This window comes from Notamacropus eugenii, chromosome 5 (genome assembly GCF_028372415.1).
Source record: "Notamacropus eugenii isolate mMacEug1 chromosome 5, mMacEug1.pri_v2, whole genome shotgun sequence".
In the NCBI taxonomy this organism is placed as follows: domain Eukaryota; kingdom Metazoa; phylum Chordata; class Mammalia; order Diprotodontia; family Macropodidae; genus Notamacropus; species Notamacropus eugenii.
This window is the reverse complement of record NC_092876.1, coordinates 331362796-331388945: the sequence shown is the minus strand read 5'-3', so window position 1 is coordinate 331388945 and position 26150 is coordinate 331362796. Positions and strand designations below refer to the sequence as shown.

The following is a 26150-nucleotide window of genomic DNA, read 5'->3' as shown; positions in this document are numbered from 1 at the left end:
AAACAATAAAATTCAATGTTGACTCAGCTGTAGAAAAATGGCATGCTAACAAAATTCTAGTAGAGTCATGAATTATTTGTTCTTTTGGGAAAATAGTACAGATTGATATGATAAAAGTTATGAAAACAAAGGCCTTACTATTAAATTTATATCCTAAGAACAATATTGACCAAAACAAAAGAACTATCTATACAAAAATATTCCTAGTAGCACTCTTTGTAATAGCAACAACAAATTGAAACAAACTATATTCCCAACTGGGGAATTTTAAAATAAATTTTAGCAAGTAGATGTCATGGGATACTTCTGTGCTACAAAACAAACATTTGAAGAATTCAAGAGATATAGCAAGACTTACTTGAAATGATGCAGAGTAAAGAAAATAGAACCCAAAGAACAACACACATACTAGCTATAGCTAGATAAATAAAGGCATTAAACAGACACAAAATTCACATAAAGTATACAGAACAACTTTCTTGATCACCTTGTGATCTAAAATAGAGTTCTTGTTTCTTTTAAAAACCGTCAAATAACATACATCTATAACTCACGTGTAATTATTTAAATCACTTTTGTTATTATTTAGTTTAGTAAGGAGGAGGGTTTGTTTTTTTGTAATTTCTTCCTTTTGTTTTGGGTTGTTTATTCCAAAGTTTATATTCCACTTTGGAAGTTAAAACAAGATGCATCATTTTTTTAAAAGGAAAGAAAATAAATCTATCACCGAAGACCAGGTTTCCCCTTTGTCCTCTAGTCATTTTGTCATTTACAAAATACAAATGGACTGAATTTTTCAAGAAAGAGTTTCAAAAATAATAAGATGGATTACAAAATAGAATCTCTCAGCACATATACAGTAAATACATTTAAAACTGAAAGTTTCGAAAAATTTTCCTACATAATTGCCCACTAAAAAAAGCAAGACTATTTCTGAGGATAGACAAGGCACAATTCAAACCAGAAAGCCTTTAAAAAAGATAAACAAGGACATTATATTATGGTAAGATTCTTGTTGTTGTGTTTGTCCTTCATTTTCGAAGAGGACCATGACATCAGGGAAATGATGATAACTTGCAGCTGACTTTGATTTGAGTGAGGGAGGGCTGGGCAAGGTCATCAGCCTCACTTTCTCCTCCTGAGTCATCTGTATCCAATGACCAGATATTCATCAGGATGACTGGAGATGGCCCAGGATGCAATGAGAAACCCTTGCCCTTTTAGGTTAAGGCCTTTTCAGGTACTCACTTAAAGTGATGTAATGCCCATTCAAGGAATAGGCCTTGCCTCTTTAAGAAATGAGTTAAGGATTGGCCCCTTTAATTAAAAACAAAACAAAACAATCAAGCTGGGAGGGGAAGACCCTTAGGGTAGTGGTTCCAAAGAGAAACAGTTACCATTGACATTCAATCTACGCCAGAAGGGCCCAAAATAATGGTGAAATTCAAAATAAGGACATAAGAATTTTCAATTTATATGAACCTAATAATACTTTTTTCACTAGCAAAATTTTACTAGGAAAAATATTATGTTCTACATTAAAAAACAGGTAACATATCCATAATAGTGGAAGACCATAACACCTTAAGATCAGAATATGATTGATAAAAAAATTCTTAACTGAATAGAGTATCAATTATTTGTATATATATGTATATATATCAAGTATATATTTGTATATATATATCAAGTATATATATTTGTATATATATCAAGTTTAAATCAACTAGATTTTATAGTCATATGGAGAGAACTTAATGGAAAAAGCACAAAACAAAATTCATTAGGAAAAATAGACCAAAAAAATAGGTAAAATAGAGAAACAAGAACAGGATTAATGAAGAGGAGGACCTCAACTTAGGAGCATCATTTTCAGCAGAAACCAGCTGAAGGGATAAAGATGCTGACATGATGAAACACACTGAGACTGAGCTACAGAAGAGAAAAAAAAAATTGTGGAAAATGAAAAGCTGAAGGTGAAGCTGAAGAATGCTGGAGACTTTATGAGCTCCTCAAGAGCATCCCAGTCTCCTCAGCTAAGAAAACAGAAGAGATGTTGTCCAACCAGATGCTGAATGGCATCCCTGAAATGAACCTGGGCATTGATGGAAAAATAAAAAATATTTCAACAGAAGGTGCCAAGGCATGACTACTGTCTGAGCAACAGAACATAAAGAAAGACAGTGAAACCTCTTTTGTTCCAACCAACCTGGCTGTGAGCTATGTGCAACACAACCAATCTTGTCATGAGGAGCTCAATGCCTCAATTCAGTCATAAAGAACAGAAAACCCAGCCCCTCAGGGTGGGAGACACAGAGAAACCAGAACCTGAGAGATCTCCTCCAAATCGCAAGCTCCCTCCCCACCCAACCCACCAAGGAAAAGACAGATGATTATCATCATGAAAAGTTTAAGAAGATGAACAGACGCTATTGATACCAGCTCAGTAGGAGTAGGTGGGGAGGGCTTTTTTTTAGTTGACTTTTTCCTAAGTACAAGATGCAAAGTAAATATTACAGAAGGAAAAAAGAGAAGAAGACAGACAAGACTGTTAAGAACTACGCAAATGAGAAAAGAAAAGGAAAGACTCACCCTATCAGGTTTCCAAGTGTATTACAAAGCAATAGTTATCCCTTCCACACCAGGGCAGTTAGAAGCACGATGCCCCCATGAACTGGAAAATCCATGTAAAACTTTTTGGCCCTGCCTGCATACCAGAGAAGTCTAAATTTCTGAATTTTTTCTTTTCCATCTCTGAGGTATTTAGAGTACCTTTACTGAAAACTTTGGGTATATTTGTGGTACTAAAGGATAAAGCATGTTGATATTATGTAATACATTACATATATTTTATGAATTTCTGAGTTTCTGAACTTTTTCTGTGTCACCTGCAGCTTCCACAAGACTCCCCCCAAAATTCCCATTTAATTTCTTATGCCCATCTGTAATATACTGAAATTGTGATGGGGAAAATTGAGATGTGGAAGGGATAAGTTTAATTACAAAAACTACTGTTATGGCAAAAACAGAGCAATTAAACAAAATAAGAAACGAAGAAGAACCTAATATACATAAGAAGATGGTGTTTGGAATAAAACAAGGCTGTGTGCTTGCTCTCATGCTTTTTAGCATGATGTTTTCAGCAACATTGTCAGATGCTTTCAATGAGGACAAACACTGTATCAAGGTCAGCTACCACACTGATGGTAAATTAATTAACTTGAAATGACTACAAGCCAAGAGGGAGAGTTGGTATCTGATTTTTTGTTTGCAGATGATTGTGCACTCCATGAAACCTGTAAAGTTGAGATGCAACAAAGTATGGATTGTTTCTCTGCTGCTTGTGCTAATTTTGGCCTAACAATTAACACCAAGGAAACACAGGTGCTCCAACAGCCAGCACCACATCATCCATATGTGGAACCATAGGTTAGAGCAAATGGAGGAGTTTTGAATACTGTGGATAAATTCACTTACCTTGACAGTATACTTTCCCAGGATATACACACTGATAATGAGGTTGACTCATGCATTGTCAGATATAGCTCAGTGTTTGGGAGGATGTAAAGGAAAGTGTGGGAAAGAAGAGGTATTAGACCGACTACCAAACTGAAGGTTTACATAGCCATTGTGCTGACCTCATTGCTGTATGCCTGTAAAACCTGGACAGTCTACCGTAGTGCCGTGCCAGGAAGCTGAAGCACTTCCATTTGAATTCTTAGGAAGACTCTGAAGATCACCTGGCAAGATAAGTAACAGATAGTAAGGTCCTTTCTGAAACAAAACTACCAACCATTCAAACTCTACTGCAGAGAGCACAACTCTGATGGATTGGCCGCGTTGTTTGAATGTGTGAATGCTTCCCTAAAAGACTGTTTCACAGACAATTCATACAAGGAAGACACTCATAGGGTAGTCACAAGAAGTGATACAAGGACACTCTCAAGGTCTTTTTAAAGAACTTTGGAACTTTTTAAAGAACTTTGGACATGGGAGATGCTGGCAAACAACTTCCCAGCATGGTATGCCCTCATCATAGAAGGTGCTGTGCTCTGGGAGCAAAGCAGAATTGCAATAGCGCAAAAGAAAGGTGAGCTGTGCAAATTTAGAGAATCCATCCCAAATGTTCATATGGACTATTTGTGTCTGACCTGTGACAGAGTATTCCAAGCTCATACAGGTCTGCTCAGCCGCTTGACTCTGCCTTATTGAGGTCATTTTGGTCCTTTTTGAGAATGAAGGATAACAACCAATCAACCAACCATCTCAGAAAAAAAGAAAAATGGAAGAATCAAATTGTATTTAATTTTTAAAAAAACTATTAGAAAAATTGGATAATTCCAAGATAAATGTGATTTTTAGATCTAGGGTTCTTATCATTTACAACAATAAATTCAAACTATATCAATTACCTAAATATGGGGGTGTTTTTTAAGCTGGGAGAGAAATAAAACTGTCCCACATGCAGCAAGGAGGAATATTTTTATCAGTCAAACAAATGGAAGAAGTTATTGGAGACAAAATCAAAAGATGTGATTTTTTTTTAAAGAAAAAAAGAATTAAAAAAAAAACAAAACAGCACTTCTTAAATAAAACCGGAAGAAATAGGGGAACGATTTGCAGAAAATATATGACAAAAGTCTGATATCTAGAATCTATAAGAAATCAATATATTTCTATAATGGTAATACAAAGTCTACAATAGATAAATGCTCAAAGGCTATACACAGATGATTTTTGAAAGAGTCACGACAGACTAGGATTACTCAAAGGAGCCTGCAATTTCATAGATGTGGATATTCCTTTCACTGATGAAATCAATCATCTTTTTCTCTCAGCTCATCTTTTTATCATTTCTATTCTTGCTTCTAGCACTGTATTAGTTTTTATCTTTCTTCTAATAAGTGAATAATGTGACTGTCCAGAGACAAGTGATTCACAAATGATTTCTGTGGCAGTAATGAGTCATTTCCTGTCTGTTAAAATATAATCAATTTAATTGTTTTTATGAAATTATTTGGTACTGACCATGACCAATAACTTCTGATTCATTTCTCAAAGCAAGTTTTCATCATCAAATTAAACAGTCATTACAAGGTATATGACATTCCAAAATATTAAAAATATGTACACATGTTGTTTCTTCCACTATAACGAAGGCTTTTCGAGGGCAAGGACTGTTTTAATTTTTTTCTCTGAATCCCCAGGATCTAGTGTGTCTAGAAAAATAAAAGATGCTTCATAAATGCTTGTTGACCCTTTGACCAACTCTAAGACTGTATCCCAAGGGATCATAAAAATGGGAAAAGGACCCACATGTACAAAAATATTTATAGCAGCTCTTTTTGTGGTGGCCAAGAACTGCAAATTGAGGATATGCCCATGAATTGGAGAAAGGCTTAACAAGTTGTGGTATATCAATGTGATGGAATTGTTGTGTTTGTGTTGTGTTCGTTGCCGAAGAAGACCATGCCATCAGAGAAATGGTGACATGATTTTCACTTGACTTTGTTTTCAGTGAGGGAGGGCTGGACGAACAGACAAACTTCAGAAAAACCTGGAAAGACTTAGATGAACTGATACTGAGTGAAGTTAGCAGAGCCAGGGGAACAGTATACACAGTAACAGCCACAGTGTGTGAGGACTGTTCTGATAGACTTAGCCCTTCACCGCAATGCAAGGACTTAAAACATTCCCAAAGGACTCATGATGAAAAATGCCATCCACACCCAGGGAAAGAACAATGGAGTCAGAACACAGAACGAAGCACACTATTTCCTCTTTTGCTGTGTTTTGTTTTGTTTTTGTCATGGTTTTTCCCGTTCCTTTTAATTCTTCTATGTAACATGATTAATGTGAAAATGTGTTTAATGGGAATGGATATGTAAAGCTCATCTTGGGGAGGAAGGGAAGAAGGAGGGGAAGAACATTTGGAACTTATACAAGTGATTGTTGAAACCTGAAAACAAATAAATTAATAAATTTGAAAAAAATGCTTGTTGATTGATTCATTAATCTAGGATTTATAACCTCAGTGCCTACATCAGTGTGTTGCATATTTCTCTTTTATCAGACCTACAATTTTATCCATATAGATCTATACTTGTTCTGAAACTTCATTTTAGAGAGTTGCCTAAGGGACATTAAGATGTTAAGCAATTTTCCCAGGGTCACACATCTAGTATGTGTCAGAGCCTGGGTATGAACCTTGAGTCTTACACAATTAAAGGTCAGCTCTGTATTCATTATGGCACTTCTCTGCCTTATATCTTTTTTGCGTTGGTAGTTGCTGGGTTGTTGTAGCTGTATCTGACTCTTTGTGACCCCATTTGGGGGTTTCTTGGCAAAGATATTGAAATGGTTTGCCATTTCCTTCTCCAGCTCATTTTATAGATGAGGAAATTGAGGCAAACAGGATTAAGTGACTTGTAGAGGGCCACATAGCAAGAAGTATCTGAGGCCAGGTTTGAATTCAGGTCTTTCTGACTCCAAGTCTGGCACTCTATCTATTGGTCCACTTAGTTGCCTTGTATTTAGTAGATACTTAATACATATTTGTTGGATTGAAGAAAAGAAGTGATTACAGACAACAGAAAAGGAAGTGAAATATGGAGGCAGGATTGCACACTGGAAAGAAACATTGACACTAGAGTTAGAGGACCTGATTTCAAATCTCCCCAGAGAATCTTACTTCCTATGTGACTTTGGCAGGTTACTTAACCTCTTTAGGTCTCAGTTTCCTCATCTGTAAAATTACAGCATTGTACTAGATGGCCTCTGACATCCCTCCCAGCTGTACAACCATGACCCTATGTATAAATGTGAAGCTTCTGTGTGCTCTACAAGCCTTGGACTGCTCTTATTTCTTGAGATTGAAACATATTTTATAACATGTTTTTGCCATCCTCTTCTCTTTTCTACCCTTTTGCATTAGAGTCACCAAAGCTCAAATTATATGTTAATTTAAGTTTGAGGTTCTTGTTGAGTTCTTCATAGAATTTCTCTCCCTTTTCATCCTCTGAAGCAAGGTTAATAACCACATGAAGAGATGTTCACACTCTTTAATGATCATATAAATTCACCATCTTAAGATATATTCCCTACTATACTGCGGGAAAAAAATGATAAAATACAATGACGGGGAGAAGGGAGGATTTGGGGAGAAAAGTTTCTCTATTACATTGTTGGTGGTAGTGACAGCTATGTAAACTCAATGTTCATTAATAGTTGCCAAATAATTGTTGTTGTTAAGTCATATCAGTCATGACCTCATTTGGGATTTTCTTGGCAAAGACATGGGAATGGTTTGCCATTTCCTTCTCCAACTCATTTTGAAAGCAGGGACTAGGTCTCTGCATCCCCAGGACCTACTGTGTCTGGTAACTGAGGCAAACAGGGTTAAGTGACTTGCCCAGGGTCACACAACTAGTGTGTAAGGTCCTAGTGGAGCTCAGGTCTTTCTTATCTCCAGGCATGGTGTTCTATCCGTTGTGCCACCTAGCTGCCTACCAAATATAGTTACTATTAATAGCTATACCCTTTAATTAGCAATCTCATTGCTAGGAATTTATCCTAAAGATATTATAGTGGAAAAAAGCACCCTTCAACAAAAATATTCATAGCTTCTCTGTAATGACAAAAAAATTGAAACAATCCATCTGGACGACAGTTTGATTGACTGTAGAGTGTCACTGTAATGTTGTAAAAAAAAAAGATAAATATGAAAAATATAATGTGAGGAAGTATTGAGTGATAGAGTCTCAAAGTCAGGAAAACATGGATTCTTCAGTCCTATGTCTAATACAGACTGGATATATGACCCTGGGTCAGTCATTTAACCTCAGGCCTATAACTTGCAGTAAAGGTGCTCACTTACATTAGCAGAGGGAATGTACCAACACATAACAAGGAATCACAGATCCAGTCCCTATGTCTATGAAAAATATAAGGAAATATGAAGTGATTCAAAGTGAGATCAACAGAACTAAGTAGTAGCATAGACATTGACTAGAGGCACATGTGTGTATCTCTATACACGTGCCTGTGTATGTATGTTTATACATCTGTGTCTATATATGTAGCCTCATCATCAGATGGCAGATGCCTAAAGATAGCCCTGTGATGATACATACGAGAGATAGAGAGAGATATAACTACTGATTAGCAGAGGGACTTCTGATGAAGGAGGACAGAAAGGAGAAGTGGTCAAGAGAGAAGGCATTGACTTTGAATAAGAGATGGATGGGGCTTCCGAAACCATAACCACATGTGAAATAGGTGGTTCTCCAGCAGCTCTTTGATTCCCATGGCCTGTGTATCTTCAGAGCCTACTAAGAACAAACTTTTTTTTTTTTGTAAAGATCATTTTTTTCTCTGATCCAAATGAGGTTTCATCTCTCTCTGGGGTCAGAGAGTTCCTACCTTTTGTGTATTCTATTGAAAATTCATCTTTATGACTTTCTCTGTTACTCTCTTCCTGCTTGTCCAACTCAATCTGGTTGAGATTAAACTGTTACTCTCCCAGTCTGTGGAGTTTTATACTGAAACTCAATAAAGGAAACATATGGTGTGAACTAGACATAATTCCAAGCCTAATACTCTTATTAATGATAGCAGAGAGAAGGAATGATTACCTAGTCACTACTGTTCTCACAATCCCCTCAAAGATAAAACTCCGTTCTCCCTGAGAGGTAGAATAGGGCAGTCCCAATCTATTCATACATACTACATGTGGGCTGCTCAAACTGTTTGATGGATGTCTGTTACATGTATAAATTAATTATCTGTCATTCATTTATTTGATTTTTCCTTTTGAATATCTATTGTTTTCTTTTTCTTTTTCCTGATTTTATCGGGAAGTAAATAATTCAAATTTTAGGACTCTGAATGAAGATCAAACCCAATAACCCATGCTTAGATGCACTGTGGTTGATTAGTATTGGTTGTAAAGGTCAAGTTTGTGACATAATATATTTTGGCAAATCATGCAAGATTCAGTTCACTCCAACAAACATAAAGCAGAGTCAACATTACAGTGTGGAAGAAGACTATATTTTTTAGTCAGAAGACCTAAGTTTAAAACCTGGTTCTGCTATTTATTGCCTAAATGAACTTTGACAAGTCACTTAATGAGAAGGCTGAATTCAATGATAGGCCTTCCCTTCCATCTTTCAATCTATAATCTTGTGAAGCACCTACCAACAAAGGGCAATATCCTTGGTGCTGTGGGAGATGATAAGATTAGGTCAGATTAACAAGATGCCTACTTTCATGGAGTTGGAGATCTAGTAAGGAAATATGATACATAGTTAAGAACTCTAAGATAATAAAACAAAGGATAAATACTTAGTAATTGTAATAATACTTATATTGTGCTTAAGATTTGGGGAGTTAAAAGCAAAGTGCTACATAAGGATTGGAAAGAAATTAGGATGAGCCTTAAAGGTTAAGGAGTAGTAATTTAACAAGCAAGAAGGCGGAAGCCAATCTAGACATGAAGAAAGAAGTGGGAAGCACATGGTGGACATGGAGAACAAGTATATAGAATAAGAAGGGAACTTAGTCTAACTCTCACATTTTATAGTGAGGAAACTGAGGCCCAGAGATGTGAAGCAATTTTGCCGAAGTGACACAGGTAGGAAGTAATAGAGTCAGGACTGGGATTCAAATTTTCTGACTCCAAGTCTTTCCATTATATCACATCAGCACTCAGATCATCATCTCATTGGAAAGAGGGAATTTGTTAGGAGGTGTAGGTAGAAAGGGAGACAGCACCAGATAATGGAAGACAGATTGACTAAAACTTTAGTCAGTGGTCCAAGGAGCGCCCCTGAACAGTTTAGAGCAGAGGAATGACTTGGTCTATCTGTGCACAATTCATAGGATCACAGGAATTAGAGTTGGAAAAGACCTTGGAGATGATATAGTCTGGAGGTATCAAGCTCAAATAGAAACTAAGGTCCACTAAACTGTACAGAGGGAGCCCTGTGGGTTCATATGGACTCAGAAAACCACATATTAACATTATCTATGCTTTACTGTATTTTTATTTTGTTAATTATTTCCTAATTACATTTTAATCTCGTTTGGGCTGCCCTCTGCAGTGTTGTAGGCCACATCTGACCTTTGGGCAGCATATTTGACACTTCTGATCTAGTCCAACTCAGACTAATTTCATTGCCTTTTTTTTTTTTTTTTGACACAGTAGAACAACACCCCCTTCTAAGTCCCCCAAAAGACTAGACTGGTAGATTATGGGAATATTGAAGATATAACATACGCTTCAGAAGAAAACATTTGATAAAGGCACTCATGCTATTCTTATGGACAAGATAAAAAAATATGAGCTAAATGAGAGGTTTGGATTTAGAACGATTGAATAACTGGATCCCTCAAAATAGTTCTTAATGAGTCAATAGCAACTTTCTGGGAGATCTCTACCACAGTGCCACAGGTCAGCAGTGGCTAGAGAGAAGGTTACATTCCCAGGGAAAAGAGTAACCCAGCCCACAAAAAAGTAGGAAAAGATATGAACAGGTGGTTTATTGATGAATAAATCAAAACTATATATAGTCATATGAAAAATGTACTAAATCACTATGGGTTAGAGAAACATAAATTAAGACAATTTTCAGATATCATCTTACTTTTATCAGATTGACTAAAGTTATAGAAGGGGAAAGTAGCTGATGTTGAAGGGAATATGGAAAAACTGGGACACTAATTCACTGTTGGTGGAATTGTAAACTGATCTAACCATTTTGGAGAGCAATCTGGAATTATGCCCAAAGAATTGTAAAACTATATACATATCCTTTGACCCAGCAATGCCACTATTAGGCCTGTTTCCCAAGGTGATGAGGGAAAAAGGAAAAGAATTTATACGTTCTAAAATATTTATAGCAGCTCTCTTTGTGATAGCAAAGAACTGGAAATTGAGGGGATGCCCATCAATTGGAGAATAGCTAAGTTATGGTACATGGTTGTGATGGAATATGACTATGCTATAAGAAATGATGAGTTTGTTTACTTTAGAAAAACATGGAATGACTTGCATAAAATAATGAAGAGTGAAATGAGCAAAACCAAGCAAACACAGTACAAAGTAAGAGTAATATTGTTCTAAGAACTCTGAATAACTAAGTCATTTTGAGTATTATATATACTCAAACTAACAACAAAGGACCTATGAAGATTTTATTCACATCCAGAGGAAGAACTGATAAATAAACATGACAAAACAGGAAAAGATGTGGAAAACATGGAGAAGATGTGGGAAAACTGGAACACTAATTCATTGTTGGTGAAGTTATGAACAGATACAACCATTCTGAAGAGCAATTTGGAACTGTGCCCAAAGGGCTACAAAAATGTGCATGCCCTTTGACCCAGCAATATCACTTCTAGGGCTGTATCCCAAAAAGATCATAAAAATGGGAAAAGGACCCACATGTACAAAAATATTTATAGCAGCTCTTTTTGGGGTGGCTGAGAACTGCAAATTGAGGGGATGCCCATTAATTGGGGAATGGCTGAACAAGTTGTGGTATGTGAATGTCATGGAATACTATTGTGCGATAAGAAATGATGAGCAGGACAAGCATAGGAATTGTTAGAATGTCAGGAGATGTGATTGATGACTCAGAAAAATCTGGAAAGACTTCTATGAACTGATGCTGAGTGAAGTGAGCAGAACCAGGAGAACATTATACACAGTAACAGCCACAGTGTGTAGTGACTTAGTGTAGAGTGACTTAGCTCTTCTCAGCAACGCAAGGATCTAAAACAATTCCAAAAGACTCATGATGGAAAATGCCATCTATATCCAGAGAAAGGAATATGGAGACTGAATGCAGATTGACACATACTATTTGCTCTCTTTTTTGTTCTTCTTTCTCATGATTCCTTCCATTCATTCTGATTCTTCTATACAACATAATTAATGTGAAAATACGTTTAATAAGAATGTATATGTAGAGCCTATTTTGGATTACATGTCATCTTGAGGAGGGGGAAGGGGAGGAAGGTGGAGAAAATTTAAAACCTATAGAAATGAATGTTGAAAACTAAAAAATAATAAATTTATTCAACAAAAGAACTGATAGAAGTTTATTTAATACAGTTTTACAAATATACACATATTTGTATCTAATGGTAGTGGAGAGGGAGGGAGAAAAAATAAAAACTGCATGGCGGAAAACAAAAACTTAGAAGGAAGCACAGAAAAGCAGGGTAGTTTTGAAAATATTGTGTAGTATTCTTTAGGATTTTTTTAAAACAAACTGTGAAATGGAAATTCATGGTTTTATATTCAATCTTCTTTTTATGTTGTGCTGTGTTCCTAGAAATGTTCTTTTTTTTTCTTTTTGTGTTTAAATTCAAAATGAATAAAAAAAAATTTTTGAAATCTGGACAATCAACATTCTTTATCAACTTGATCTTTCTTCTGAGAAAGGTCAACCTAAATTCCTTTAAGTGGTTACAGTTCTTTTCTAGGAGGCTCTACACTGTCAGTTACATGTCAGTCAACAAGTGTTTATTAAGTGTTTACAAGGTACCAGGCACTATGCTAAGTTCTGGGGATACAAAGAAAGGTGAAAAAACAGCCCTTGTTCTCAGGGATTTCAGAGTCTAATGATGGGGAGTGGGGTGGAGGATGGGTGGGACAATATGCAAACTATTAGATACAATCAAGATATGGACCTGATAAACTGAAGATAATTTCAGAGCGAAGGCTTTACTATTAAGGGGAATCAAGAAAGGCTTTCTATAGAAAGTGGGATTTTAGCTAAAACTTGAAGGAACAAGGGAAGTCAGTAAGTGGAAAAGAGAAGGGAGAGCATTCCGAGTATGGAGGACAGCCAGTAAAATACCTGAAGTCAGGAGAGGAAGTGTCTTCTAGGAATAGCAAGGAGGAAAGTGTCAGATTATATGGTGGAATGTGAGGTTTGAAAAGGTATAAGAAGACTGGAAAATTGAAGGGCTAGGGAGAGAGGGAGTAGGTTATGAAGGGCTTTGAATACCAAAGGACTGTATATTTGATCCTAGGATTTGGGTGATGGGGAGGAGAGGGGTGTTGTATGTGTCATGGTTGCACTTGAGCTTTAGAAAGATCAATCTAATGTCTGAGTGGCACATGGACTGGAATAAGAAGAGACTTGAGGCAAGGAGACCAACCAAAAGTCTACTGCAGTAGTTGAAGCATAAGGTTTTGGTAGTGGCAGTGTCAGGAGAAAGGGGAGTTTATGAGAGACATTACCAAAGACTCCGCAATAGATAAGACTGGATATGGGGTGGGGGGGAGCAGGCAGTAATGGAGGAATTGAAGATGACATCTAGGTTGTGAGCCTGAGTGACTGGCAGGATAGTAGTACCCTCTACAATAATAAGAAAATTAGGAAGGGGGGAAGGTTTTGGGGAAAAGATAATGAGCTCACTTTTGGCTATGTTGAATTTAAGATGTCTATAAGAAATCCAGTTTGAAATGTTAGTTGGAGATGCCAGAATAGAAATTAGAAAAGAGCTGTTAAGGCTAGATAAGCAAATCTGGGAATCATCCCATAGAGGTCAGGAGAGAGGTTAGGGGTAAGTAGATAAGTAGATCTGGAAATCACCAGCATAAAGATGATAACTGAAACCATGAGAGCTGAACAAATCATTAAGCAAAATTGTAGAGAGAAAGAAGAGGGCACAAGACAGTCATAGTTAAGTGGGCATGACCTGGAAGAAATTCCAGCAAAGGAGACTGAGAAAGACTGGTCAGACATATAGGAGGAGAACCAGGGCAGAGGAATGTTACAAAAAAACTTAGAGAGAAGAGAGCATTAAGGGGACAAGAGGGACCACCAATACAGAATGGTACAGAGAGGTGAAGAAGAATGAGGACTGAGAAAAGTTCACTAGGTTTGGTAAGTAAGACATCACTGGTGACTTTGGAGAGAGCAGTTTCAGTTTGTCAAGCTATTAAGAGACACCCTGTTTCCAGAATTAAGCCCCAGCAAGAAGGCTGTGCCCTGGGCTTGGCATAACAACAATCCTTTGTGCTCACCCTCTGGATGATCTCAGCCACAGCAAAATCTCAGAATTGGGATTTTTAATTTTAACTATTTTGCCCTGTTTCCCACGGGATCCTGACCTGAGAACTGGAGCTACAGCTGACATACTGCAGCAGTCATCAATCTCATCTCCTGACATTCTAACAATTCTTGTGCTTGTAATCGCTAAAAGAATCAAAGGTACTGCACACTAACTCTGGTTCTGTACCCCAATGAATGATCACAAGGCTCACAGACTCTTAAAAACTTGGGACAATCAGAAGCCTCAAAGATTTTAATAACTTAAAAACTGTTCCCAAAGAACCCAAGAATGCCTGTATTTTCCAAAAAATGCCAACTGTGGAAATAGTTTATTCAAGAATGACTGTGTTGCGGTCCTACCTTTTTGTGATTTTCATGCTTAAAATTCCTTCTGCTGCCATAAATCCTCCTTCTAAGGAGGACCTCAGTTTGCAAACTTGTTTTCTTCACTCTGAAATTAAACTACTTTTGATTCCTGACTCTCCTGTTCCTATCCGGCTTTGTTCAGTTCTGATCACCAGCAGGTTAGAGGCCAGTTCCAGTTGGCAAGTTGGATAATGAGGTCAGGAGGCAGATTGTACAGAGTTAAGAGTGAGAAAAAAGGAAGTAGAGTTGCCAATTATAACTGGCCTTCTCAAGAAATTTAGTGATATGTTCTGGGATTTAATATAATGACTATAATGTAATCCTTAACAGAAGCATTGGGAGGACATTACCATCTATATAGAGTCTCTCTTTAACTTGTACTCTGCACTGAATCTCTTTCATCACACTGGGGAAGACCTTTGTCAAGCACATATCTCTTTTGTTCTTTGCCTAATGTTTATGATGAGAGGGTCATCAGACTAAGTTATTTCTGTTGTTATATCTTTCTTTTTTTTATTGAATAGTATAGCATATATAGGTAGTTACAGATGTTATCTTGGTTGTCTTTTTCAGTACTAAGAAGGTTCAAGATTTTTTCCATGTCTTTTGATATCTTCCTCTCTTTCAGATACTCTGTACATATGTCACAATGCCCCCACAATTGTGTCACTTCCAGCATGGATTTCCTTTTTGTGTACTCAGTGTAAAATATCTGGTTTTCCTGTCTTTGTTCTCCTTAGTGCCAATTCTACCTCCTCTTTAAGCACATCTGGGACTGTGATAGTAGGGACCAAGTGTTATGGTTTCCTTTTCTTCAACAGGAGAAAATAGTTTGTTATGATAACTTTTTTTAAAAAATATTTTCAATTTTTCTCCTGTTTCTTGTCCTCCTTTAATTGTCATCCTTAAATGCCCCTGGAATGATTTTCCCTTTGTTGGATATCATGCCAAGCCTTCTCTAAACTAATTTTGCCCTCTACCGCTTCTCTCTGTTTTATGAGATGATACTCCTTTTTTCAGAGTTTTAAATTTTCTCCCCCTCCTTAGACTGCGTGTAATCTGATGTAGGCTCTACATATACATTCATATTAAACATATTATCACATTAGTCATGTTGTAAAGAAGAATTAGGACCAATGGGAGGAACCATGAGAAAGAATTTCAGGATCACACAAGAGCTTCTGATACTTCAAAAAGGAAAAAAATGAATGTTTACAATCAGAAATAATTTATATTCAAGACTAAGTATAATCACACCGGAGGAAGTTAATCTTTAATGGAACAGAGGACCTTCAGGCAATTTTGATGAAAAGATCAGTGCTGAGCAGAACCTCTGAAATACAAACATGGGAGTCTAGAGAAACCTAGAAAAGTTAAAAACATTTGAGGAAATGGATGGGGCTAAATGATGAGAAAGGCTTAAATTGATAATGAAGTGACAGCTAGATAAGAAGTTGATAGGATATTGGAGTTAGAGTCAAGAAAACCTTAGTTTAAAGTCTCCCTCAGATATTCATTAGCTGTGTGACTCTGGGCAAGTGACTTAACCTTTCTCAGAAGCAGATTCCTTATAAGTAAAATTGTACCTATTTCATAGGGTTATTGTGAAGATCAAATAAGATAACATGTAAAGCACTTTACAAACTTTCAAGGGCTACATAAATTCCAGTTATTACAATATTAATACATTGGGTGAAAAAAACTTGATGAAGGAGAGGAAGGTAACAGTAGTGGTACAAAAATTAATGATGTGTGTCAACAAGTTCACAAAGTAGAACAAAAGTAGGTTTAGAGAGGACAAGCAGAAGAGCTTTGGAATTAACCAGTGGAATGTTTTATATACTTTAACAAGATGTACATAATGGAGAATGGCAGTTCCGTGTACAATATTCTTTTTCTGGTTCTTTTTTGTAGGATTTTACAGGTGAACTAATAGTCTAACCTAATTCCTTTGGCAGCTGACTTGCTCTTTGTGGCAAGTAAGCCAAAGAGGACAGCTATGTGGAACAATAAATACAGCTTTGGACCTGGGGTCTGGAGGACCCAAAGGGGAATCTTGCCTCAGACACCCACTAGCTGTGATACCCCAAACAAGTCATTTAATTTCTGTAAGCCTAATTTTCACATTTGTAAATGAGAATATGTGATAATACAACAGATATTTGCTAAGGTGCTTTCTTATTGTGACAATTAATTTACAATGGTTAAACTCCTAGATAAAATTATTAGAGTTGGTATTAATGTGATTTTTGTTGTGTATTTCCCATTTTTTCTCATTAATTATTTGTTTAAATAGATTGCTGCTGTTCAGTCTTTTTTCAGTTGTGTCTAACTCTTCATGACCCCATTTAGGGTTTTCTTGGCAGATACTGGAGTGGTTTGCCATTTCCTCCTCTAACTCATTTTACAGATAAGGAAACTGAGTTAAACAGGGCTAAGTGACTTGCCCAGGTTCACACAGCTAGTAATTATCTGAGGCCAGATTTGAACTTAGGAAGATAAGTCTTGGCATTCTATCTACTGTGTTATTTAGCTGCCCCGTTTAAATAGTACAAGATCATATATTTTTCTCAGTATTTTTTCATCTTATTTTTTATTAATCGAGCTTACTTCTGACCCATGTATGCACACAGTCAACTGACTCAGAGATTACAGTGACATTTAGGTAGACAAAAAATTTAGTATTATTATAGACTGAATTGAGAAACACAGCGTGCAGAACAAAGGGAGCTAATAATTCCACCACAAAGTGCTCGTCAGTACAATGCTCAGTTCAGAGTAAACTATTTTAGAAAGGACACACAGACAAACAAGTCAAAGACTTCCAGAAAAGTGTGACCAGGATGGTGACTAGATTAGACTCAAGCCATGCTATAAACCGAGAATTGTTTAGCCTAGAGAAGAGGTGATTTAGAGGGACACGTTAGTAGTGTTTGATTACGTCAAAAGGCTGTCCTGTATAAGAGCAATTTCTTTTTTTCAGAGGGCAGAAAAAGAAATGATAGTTCTAGATATGGCAGAAGGGAAATGAAACTTGATTTAAGGAGAAATTTCCTAATAAGCTTTCCCAAAGTAGAAGAGACTATCTCAGGAAGGAATGAGTTCCTCCTTATGAGTATTTAGACTAAGGATGTATGACCATTTGTTGGGAATATTATAGAAAAGATTTTGAGTCACCTGGGATTGAACTAGATGGCCATTAAGTTCACTTCCAACTGGGAGATTCTGTGATTCTTAGACAATTACTAGGATAATTGCTGAACTTTTTTTTTTTAAGCCTTTGGATTTGGCAATTGAAAGAGAAGTTTCTGCAGAGTTATGGGGACAAAAGCTAGATAGCAAAATGTTGACAAAATATTGGGTGAGAGGAAATACAGTATCAAGTATAGAGTACTTTTTTCAGGAAGGAAAGTTATTGGCCAATAGTTTCATGTAGTAAAAGGGGCTAAGCAGAACCAAGATGGTGGAGGAAAAAGAATAGCCAGTTCCTCCTTCTCAACCTAAACTCCTTCAAAAAGATCTAGAAAATGGATCAGATCAAATTCTTATGGGAAAATCCAAGGAAGAGGTCACAGTGAGATTTTTCCAGCTTGTGTCAGCATAGGGAGACAGAAAGGTCTGTGGACTGGGTCTGGCCAGGAACATACCAGGGGCCTGCTGATCTGAGCACTCCAATACAAAGAGGGTCTGCACCAGGGCAAGAGGAGGTCCATGATCCATACATGTCACCATAACCTCATGTAAGATGTGGGACCACATACCAACTAGTAACCCTGTCACTCACTACACAGTTCTGCCTTAGAGATCTGGTGCAGACTGAGGAGGAGAGTCCAGGGATGTCAGCATAAGAAAGGTATTGAAGTAAGGAGCAGTTGTAGGCTCCAGCATGTGTACTAAGCAAGGAACAAGTTCAGCAGCAAGCAAGAGCTGTGTGGCTTAAACTCCAGCAGCAGAGCAGGGTCTTAGTTCCAAATTCTAGCACTGTCTGAAGCCTACAGAGGAATAACCATGGCAAGAATTCCAGACCAAATTGAAGCTTGTGGTCTCTTGTCTTTGAAGGAACAGAACCTTCTGGTTGGGTGATAGGGATGAGTTCGACAGAAGTTTATTATTGCTTAGACGCAAATCCAGATCAGGAGCTTGTGAAGTTCAGATGAAGGGGGGTGGGGGGGAGCAGCAACAAGAATTTTCCCTGGATCAGACCACTTTGTGAGCACTGAAAGCTTGCAGGTCACCAACCTAAGCTGTTCTTAAGATACTGGAATCAAACAACACTGAATAATATCCTAAGAAAGTAGCAAAAGGACCAGTCTAGACTTCTCTCTAGAAGTAAACAGAATCCAACCCTAACATCAAGGCTGAAGTAAAAAATGTAAGCCAGCAAAATGAGAAAAAAAGAAAAGAATTCCACCATAAAAAGAAATTATGGTGACAAGGACGTTCAAGACACAAACCTGGAAGGAGAGACTGATTTACAAAGTTTCAAAGAAAAATTTAGCTTTGGCACAAAGAATTCCTGGAAGAGATGAAGCAAGAGTTTTAAAAAAGGGTTATTTTAAATCCCTTGTTATAACAACATTTTAATTGTTATAAACGAAAAGAGAGAGCTAGAGGGAAAAAAGTGGAAAAGAAATAAGAGCCAGGGAAGAAGGAATTGGAAAGAGAATTAACAACTTGGTACAAAACCTTGCCCAAGCAAAAAAATCCTTGAAAATGCAAATGAACTATATAGAAGTTAATGATTCCATGAGATGACAAGTACTAAAAGTTTAAAAAGCATAAAAAAGTAGAAGAAAATATAAGGTATCATAACAATAACAACTGATCTGGAAACCAGATCAAGATGAAAAAATTTAAGAATCATTGCACTACCTGAAAAACCATGATCAGAAAAGAGCGTAGATACCATTTTCAAGAAATGTTGAATCTCTTTGAACCAGAGGGCAAAGTGAAAATAGAAACCATAGGTCACCTCCTGCAGAAAATCTCAAAATGAAAACACTCTGGAACATTGTAGTCAAAATCCAGAGTTAAAGAAAAAATACTTCAAGCAGCCAGAAAAAAAAACACTTCAGGTATCAATGAATCACAGTAAATATCACACACAATTTAGCAATCATCACTTTATAAAGGAGCAGAAAGCTTAGAATACAATATTCTATAAGGCAAGGGATAACCAAGTTATAACCAAGGATAACAACCAACAAAGCAAAGTATAATCATGGAGGAGACAAAAACGGACTTCTAATAGATATGGAACTTTAAAGGAGTCCTGATAAAAGACTTGGGATGCATAGAAACTATGAAATTCAAAAACAGGAGTTAAGAGACATAAAAAGGTAAATGTGAATGAACAGGGATTAACTGCTTATATTCAAGTATGATGAGATACATGTGTCCCCTCTGAACTCTACCATCATCACAGGACATAGATGGAGTCTAATCAAAGAGAACATCTAAGAGTAGTTTTTATGTCTTGATCTTAAGAGAAGAATGAAAAGAGAGGGGAAGAGAAATATACAGGGTGGGGGAGAGAAGAGAAGGGAAGGAAAGATTAGAGAAAATCATCTCATAATCAGGAGGCACAAATAGGAGTTTATACAAAGAAGGAGGAAAGAGGAGAACAGATGACACTTGAACTTCCCTCTTACCTAAATTAGGTCAAAGGAGGAAAAAATACATGTCACACAGAAGTGAGTACAGAAATGTATTTCACTCAACATGGAAAGACAAGGGGAAAGAATAAAGGGATAAGGGAATAGAAGGAGGGCAGATTACAGGAGGAATAAATGAATAAGTTATGGTTAAAATGATGGAATATTATTGTGCTGTAAGAAATGATGATGGAGATGTTTTCAGAGAAACCTGAAAAGACTTTTATGTAATGATGCTGAGTGAAGTGAACAGAACCGGCAGAACAATTTGTACAGTGATAACAATATGGTACAGGTAAACAGCTTTGAAAGAATTAGGAACTCCTATCATCATAATGACCAAGCACCATTCCAGAGGACTAATGATAAAGCATGCTACCATCTTCTGACAGAGTTGAGAGACTCAGAGTACAGAATAAGACAAATTGTGTTTTGGATGTGGCCAATGTGGAAATGTGTATTGACTGGCTATGCATATTTGTAACAGGGGTTTTGTTTTTCTATCATTCTCAACTGGGAGGTGGGATATATGGGAGAGAGAGAGAAGTAAGTTTTTTTTGCTGATTGAAAAAAATTCAACAAAAAAAGATATACAAAGTTGAGGAAAGGGGTGTGTGTGTGTGTTTAATGACTGTGGAGATGTTAACAAGGTATACAGGAAGGAAGGGTATATGACAAGGATTTATGGAACAAGGTATTGGAAGAGGTGGTGATATCAAGGGCATTAAGGACACAGCTAGAGAGAATGACCTTAGCAAGAGAAAGGGATAATTTTCTCTGAGACAGGAGAAAAGAAAGAATAAATGACTGGTAAAACGTGATTTGAGATATGGAGAAGTTGAGGATGCTCAACTCTTACGTGCTGTAAGATTTGATTTCATTTGTAATAAGTGTGGCTAACGTGATGTCAAGGGATACCTGGTTAGACCTTTCTGTCTTCTTACACTTTACTCCCTTCCACATGCTCAACAATTGAGGGACATTGACCTCTGCTGTTTTTTAGACATATATAATCTCATATACCATCAGACATATATCTCTGTACTCCTGGTATTTTCACAGACTGACCATCATTCCTAGAATCCTCTTCCTACTCATGACTCCTGACTTCATTGGCTTCTTTCAAGTCTCAGCTAAATTGCACCTTCTGCAAGAAACCTTTCCCATTCCCCTTAATACTCCTGAGGTTACCTCTATATCTAATAATGTAGATATGCACATCTATATTAAGTACCTATCGATCTACCGATCTATCTACCTATCTATCTATCTAATCTTGTTTGTTATCTGGCCGTTTCCATGTTGTCTCCCCCATTAGACTGTGAGCTGCTTTCAGCTTCCAGAGTATTTTTGCCTTTCTTTGTATCACCTGCACTTACCTTAACACAGTGCCTAGTACATACTAAGAGCTTATTAAATGCTTCTTCCTGAAATCTGAAGCCACTATCTTGGGAAATAATATAGGGTGTCAATAACTGAAAGACTGCTGAACAGAAAGGAGGGCTTTCATTCCTGTGTGACTCATTGGAAATCTTTACAATCCAGCTGCAGCCATCATCCAATTTAAACACTCTTTTATGTACGCCATGGTTAATAATTAAGTTTAATAGCACTCTGCTACTTACACCTATGAAATGAACGCTTGTCTCCTTTGGCTGCTGAGGGGCCCAAGCTGAGGGCAGGAACTCCCACCATCACACACTGACCAACACCATGCACAGTGAAGTTCTTCGCCAGCACTGAGGCTTCGAGTCAGGCTTTTTGGAGACATCCTCTTCTTTGGGAACAGCCATGGACAAACCGAAATATGAAGGAGAAATCTGTCATTGCTGCTCAGGGCTCTGAAGGCTCAAAGGCAGGAAGGAGCTCCGTGCCTGTAACGTAGCTGGGGGAGAAGTCAAGAAATGGACAGTGTTTAAAAGCACCGGGAGTGAGGATCTGTTTTGGGCATGCCTCTGAAATGCAGCTGGAACGATTGATTAGCTCTTGGAATTGTAACAAGTAGGCAAAGGATCGGTGCAATTATTCACCAGGGTTAGCCTGTAGCCGGGAGAGTGGCAGGCTTGCTCGGAGGATATCGCAATACTTGAGCGCCTAGGGCAGGGTTCACACCCTAACTTCAGCAGCTCAGGCTCGGACTTCCACCTCGATGCGAAATGCTCCCAGGGTTGTCGAACCAGGCTTAACCACGTGGACAGAGACCAAGCACCTTCTGCGCCTGCTCAGTCCATCTTCTGGACTGGAGGCCGCGTATGCGCCGTTCTAGCGCAGCCAGCGGCGCATGCTCAGTGCGCCCAACGTCTCCAATGCGCCGGCGCAGGGAAAAAAGGTGGGGAACAAGGTGGACGGCACGCCAGAACCAAGATGGCGGTTGCACTGCGGGCGGCGGCTGGAACCGTCCGGTGTGCTCTGGTGAGCAGCACCAGGGGCTGGACGGCGCAGGCCCGGAGGTACTGCAGCCAGCCCGTCACCGTGAATGAGCGCATTGAACGGAAGCGCCAAGAAGCACTGCTCGGAGGCGGTCAGTCCCGTATTGATGCACAACACAAACGGGTGAGTCTGAAGGACGCCAAGTCTTAGGCTCCGCCCCCACCCGTTCTTGGCCTATTACTACGCGGCTTGCGCGAAGACGCCCACTTCGAGTCATCCAATCAACGAAGAGTAATCCGAGAGGCGTTCTCCAGCCCCTCCCACTTTCCCACTTTTCTGAGTGTTTCAGTAAAAGTAATCTCCCACCCTTCCCCCCGCCCTCGCCATAACAGCGGAGTCTTATGTTAGTTACTTTAAAAGTATATTGACCCCTTTTTTTTTTTTTTTTTTTTGCCTTCTGAGTGTGTGTGAGCGTGGAGGGAGCTGAGAGGCATTTATTTGTCTGAGTCTTAAAGACCTGCCAGCTGAGGCATCCAGACGGTTTGGGGCCAGGAGGGTAGGGAGAGCAGCCTGGAGCTGGGGCCTCTTAGGGAGGCTTTGCTTGCACACCCCCTCCTTTCATGCACGAGGAAGGAAGGATCAGAGAGCGTGCCCCCCTGGCCCCCTGCTGCGCAGAGGGCACCCCCAGGGTCCTGCCACCTCTGCGGGCTGCCATGTGTCCCACGCGCTGATTGTGTGAGTGGGAGGGCGCTGAATCTGAACTCCTGCCATCCCTGACGCCTCTCACCCCTTCTTTTTTTTCAATCAACAAGTATTTATTTTCTTTCCCAATTCCATTGGGGGTGGGGGAAACGGTAAACCCAAACCCTTGTAATTAATTATGCAAAGTCCAGACAACTTTCCTGCCTGGACGCGTGCAAGAATGCGTCTCATTCTGTACGTTGAGTCCTAAGAGAGCCTCTCAGGAGAAAGTGAGTGACATGCTTCTTCGTGGGTCCTCAGAAATCACGAGGGGTCCTTGCATTGATCAAAGTTCTCTAGTTTTTATTATAAAAAAGTTTTTCTTAATATAAAAATTTTTTTAAAATAGAAGTTCATATGTATACACACACACACACATACACATATATTCTGAATTAACAAATTTACATTCTCTCCCACTTTACTCCTTTGGAAAAATAAAATCTGTGCTCGTACTAAATAACACATAATCAAGCCAAACAAATTCCCTTACTAATAGTTTTCAGAAATAAATACCATATTCTGCACCTTGAGCCCATCACCTCTATGGGGAGGTGAATAACAGGCTTCCTCCTGAGTCCTTGAGAAGGTCATTGTATTAATTAGATTTCATTCAAAGTCTTTACAATGTTGTGATGGTATAAACTGTTCATACAAGTTTCCCCAGGTTTCTCTGAAGCAGTCTCCTTGATAATTTCTTAGGGTCCACTAATATTACAATAATATTGTGGTTTTTACAGTAATTTGATTTAATTTGTTAAACCATTCCTCAACTGATGGGGGCACTCCCTAAGTTTCCAGTTCTTTGCTATTGACAAAAGAGCTGATGTGAATGTTGTTGTACACCTGGCTCTCCTTCTTTTGATTTCATTGGGGTATAGGCCTAATGGTGGTATGGCTAGCTCAAAGGGATGTGCACAGGTTAGTGATTTGGGGTGAAGGGATAGTTTCATACCATTTCCACAGTGTCCAGCCAGAAATCTGGATCATTTCACAGTTCCACCAGTAGTGCATTAGCGTGCCTGTTTTCCTGAAGCTACTCTAACAATTGTCATTTTCTAATTTGTCATCTTTGCCAGTCTGATGGCTGTGAAGTAGAATTGCATAGTTGCTTTATTTGGCAATTCTCTAATTATTAGTGTTTTGTAACATTTTTTATATGTCTGTTCATGACTTGAACTTCTTTTGAAAGCTGCCTGTCCTATCCTTTAACCATTTAACTCTTGGATAATGGCTCTAGTTCTTAGATATTTCAATATCTTATATATCTTTGCTACTAAAAAAAGCTTTCTGCAAAGATTATTTGTCACTTGACCATTTCTCTTCAAAATTTAACTGCATTGGTTTGTTTATGCAAAATCTTTCAAATTTTATGTAATTAAAATTGCCTATTTCAATTTTTGTGATCTTCATTAACTCTTATTTCATCATGAGCTCTTCCCTTATCCATAGTTACAAAAGGCATTTCCTTACTTGATCCTCTGATTTGTTTGTGACCTTTTATATCTAAGTCATGTTATCATTTGGAGCTTATCTTTGTATATGGTGTGGGATATTTGTCTAAACCTAATTTCTGTATGACTGGGAAAACAGCATTTTAACTTTTATCTTAACCAGGGCGGGTCAAATAGAGTAGCTGTGCTTATGATGGTGGGGGCTGAGGAAAGGGAGTACAAATAGGTCAAGAGTGATAGAAGAGAAGACATGGTCACTTATAAGCCAATTTTCTCGTTTTTCTTTGCATGATTGATTTATTCAAAGAGCTTTGTTTGTTGTTTTTAATTTTAGGGAAAACTTACAGCCAGAGAGCGAATCAGTGTCTTGCTGGACCCGGGAAGTTTTGTTGAAAGTGACATGTTTGTGGAACACAGATGTGCTGATTTTGGAATGGCATCTGATAAAAATAAGGTATTTATTCAGAATTGTGGTATCTATATTTCTGCTACACAGATATTGTTACATTTACTTATCTGCTCTACTTGTGGGCCCTGTTTTAGCATGGGAAGAGGGCTGGCTTCAGTCAGAAAGGCTTAGGGTCAAGTTTGGTCTCGAATACAAACCACAAGTTACTCAACCTCTGAGTTCCCTGAGTAATTCTCTGAGGTTTGAGGTTGCAGAAACAGTTGCTGATTTCCACTGGCAGAGGGAAATCACTGAAGAATTCACAGGTCCAAGCAAAAAAAAAAAAAAAAATCCGTGCTACACAGTAGTGAATAAATGAGTCTTTCCTCTTGTATCCTGGTACTCAGAAACTGTTAGTCCTGGTGTAGGTCACTTATAGGACAGAAACCTCAGAGGAAGGTTCTTCAGATGACTCAGGTCCACTGTTGAACTCTTGATTGATCTCCTGTGTTCCAATTTTGTGAGGAGAGGAGCTCAAGTCAGAGTTGTTCTTTAGGCAGTTTCTTCTTTTAGGTTTGCATATTGCGTTACAGTTCATCACTCTAATGCATTTTTCATAAGTTCTTTCTACTTTGGTAGCTTAGATTTTTAGCACCATAGAAAAGTGTCCTGGAACAAATGTCCACAATAACATTTTAGTGTCATTCTGACTTAGCTGAGTAAGCAGAGCAAAGGAAATCACAAAGTTTGATCCTTACATATATATTTTTTTAACTTAACAAGAAATAGAAATACAACATGTTTATTTTAATGGAAGCTGAGGCCCTGGGGGAGAGATGAAGCTTAGAGGAGAGCTCAGGAAGATGTTCCCTATGAATTTTTTGTTTGTTTTGTTTATTTTACACCAAATGAATCATAATTTAATTTTCATAACTCTCTAGCAGTTATATAACTAGACGTGTAGTTCTCTGTCCTTAACTTTATAACATTAAGGTTGGTCATTAAGGTATGGGTCTGCTGTCATCTGAGTTTGGGAAATTATCTTAATGCCTTAGTGAGATTTACAGTTGGTCTTTTTGGGGGAATTCTCATTGATGGTTGA

At 38.0% G+C, this 26150-nt stretch overlaps 2 protein-coding genes and 1 pseudogene across 3 annotated transcripts in view; 2 read left to right on the top strand and 1 right to left on the bottom strand.

Moving 5' to 3' along the window:
• LOC140507928 (uncharacterized) overlaps window positions 1-2556 on the top strand; it is a 52486-nt pseudogene extending 49930 nt beyond the window's left edge.
• Window positions 1-22259, bottom strand: part of MSL2 (MSL complex subunit 2) — a 113066-nt gene extending 90807 nt beyond the window's left edge. The window contains exon 1 of the mRNA XM_072613587.1: window positions 21721-22259. The gene's annotated coding sequence lies outside the window, so the exon portion shown is untranslated. The remainder of the gene's footprint in view (window positions 1-21720) is intronic.
• A 100-nt stretch (window positions 22260-22359) lies between these two features.
• PCCB (propionyl-CoA carboxylase subunit beta) overlaps window positions 22360-26150 on the top strand; it is a 56323-nt gene continuing 52532 nt past the window's right edge. Inside the window, exons 1-2 of one of the 2 annotated variants that reach the window (XM_072613589.1) lie at window positions 22360-22648; window positions 24995-25114. In XM_072613589.1, coding sequence (XP_072469690.1) covers window positions 22460-22648; window positions 24995-25114 — 309 coding nt within the window. In that variant the 5' untranslated portion in view covers window positions 22360-22459. The remainder of the gene's footprint in view (window positions 22649-24994; window positions 25115-26150) is intronic. The other variant, XM_072613590.1, reaches the window with a different exon arrangement.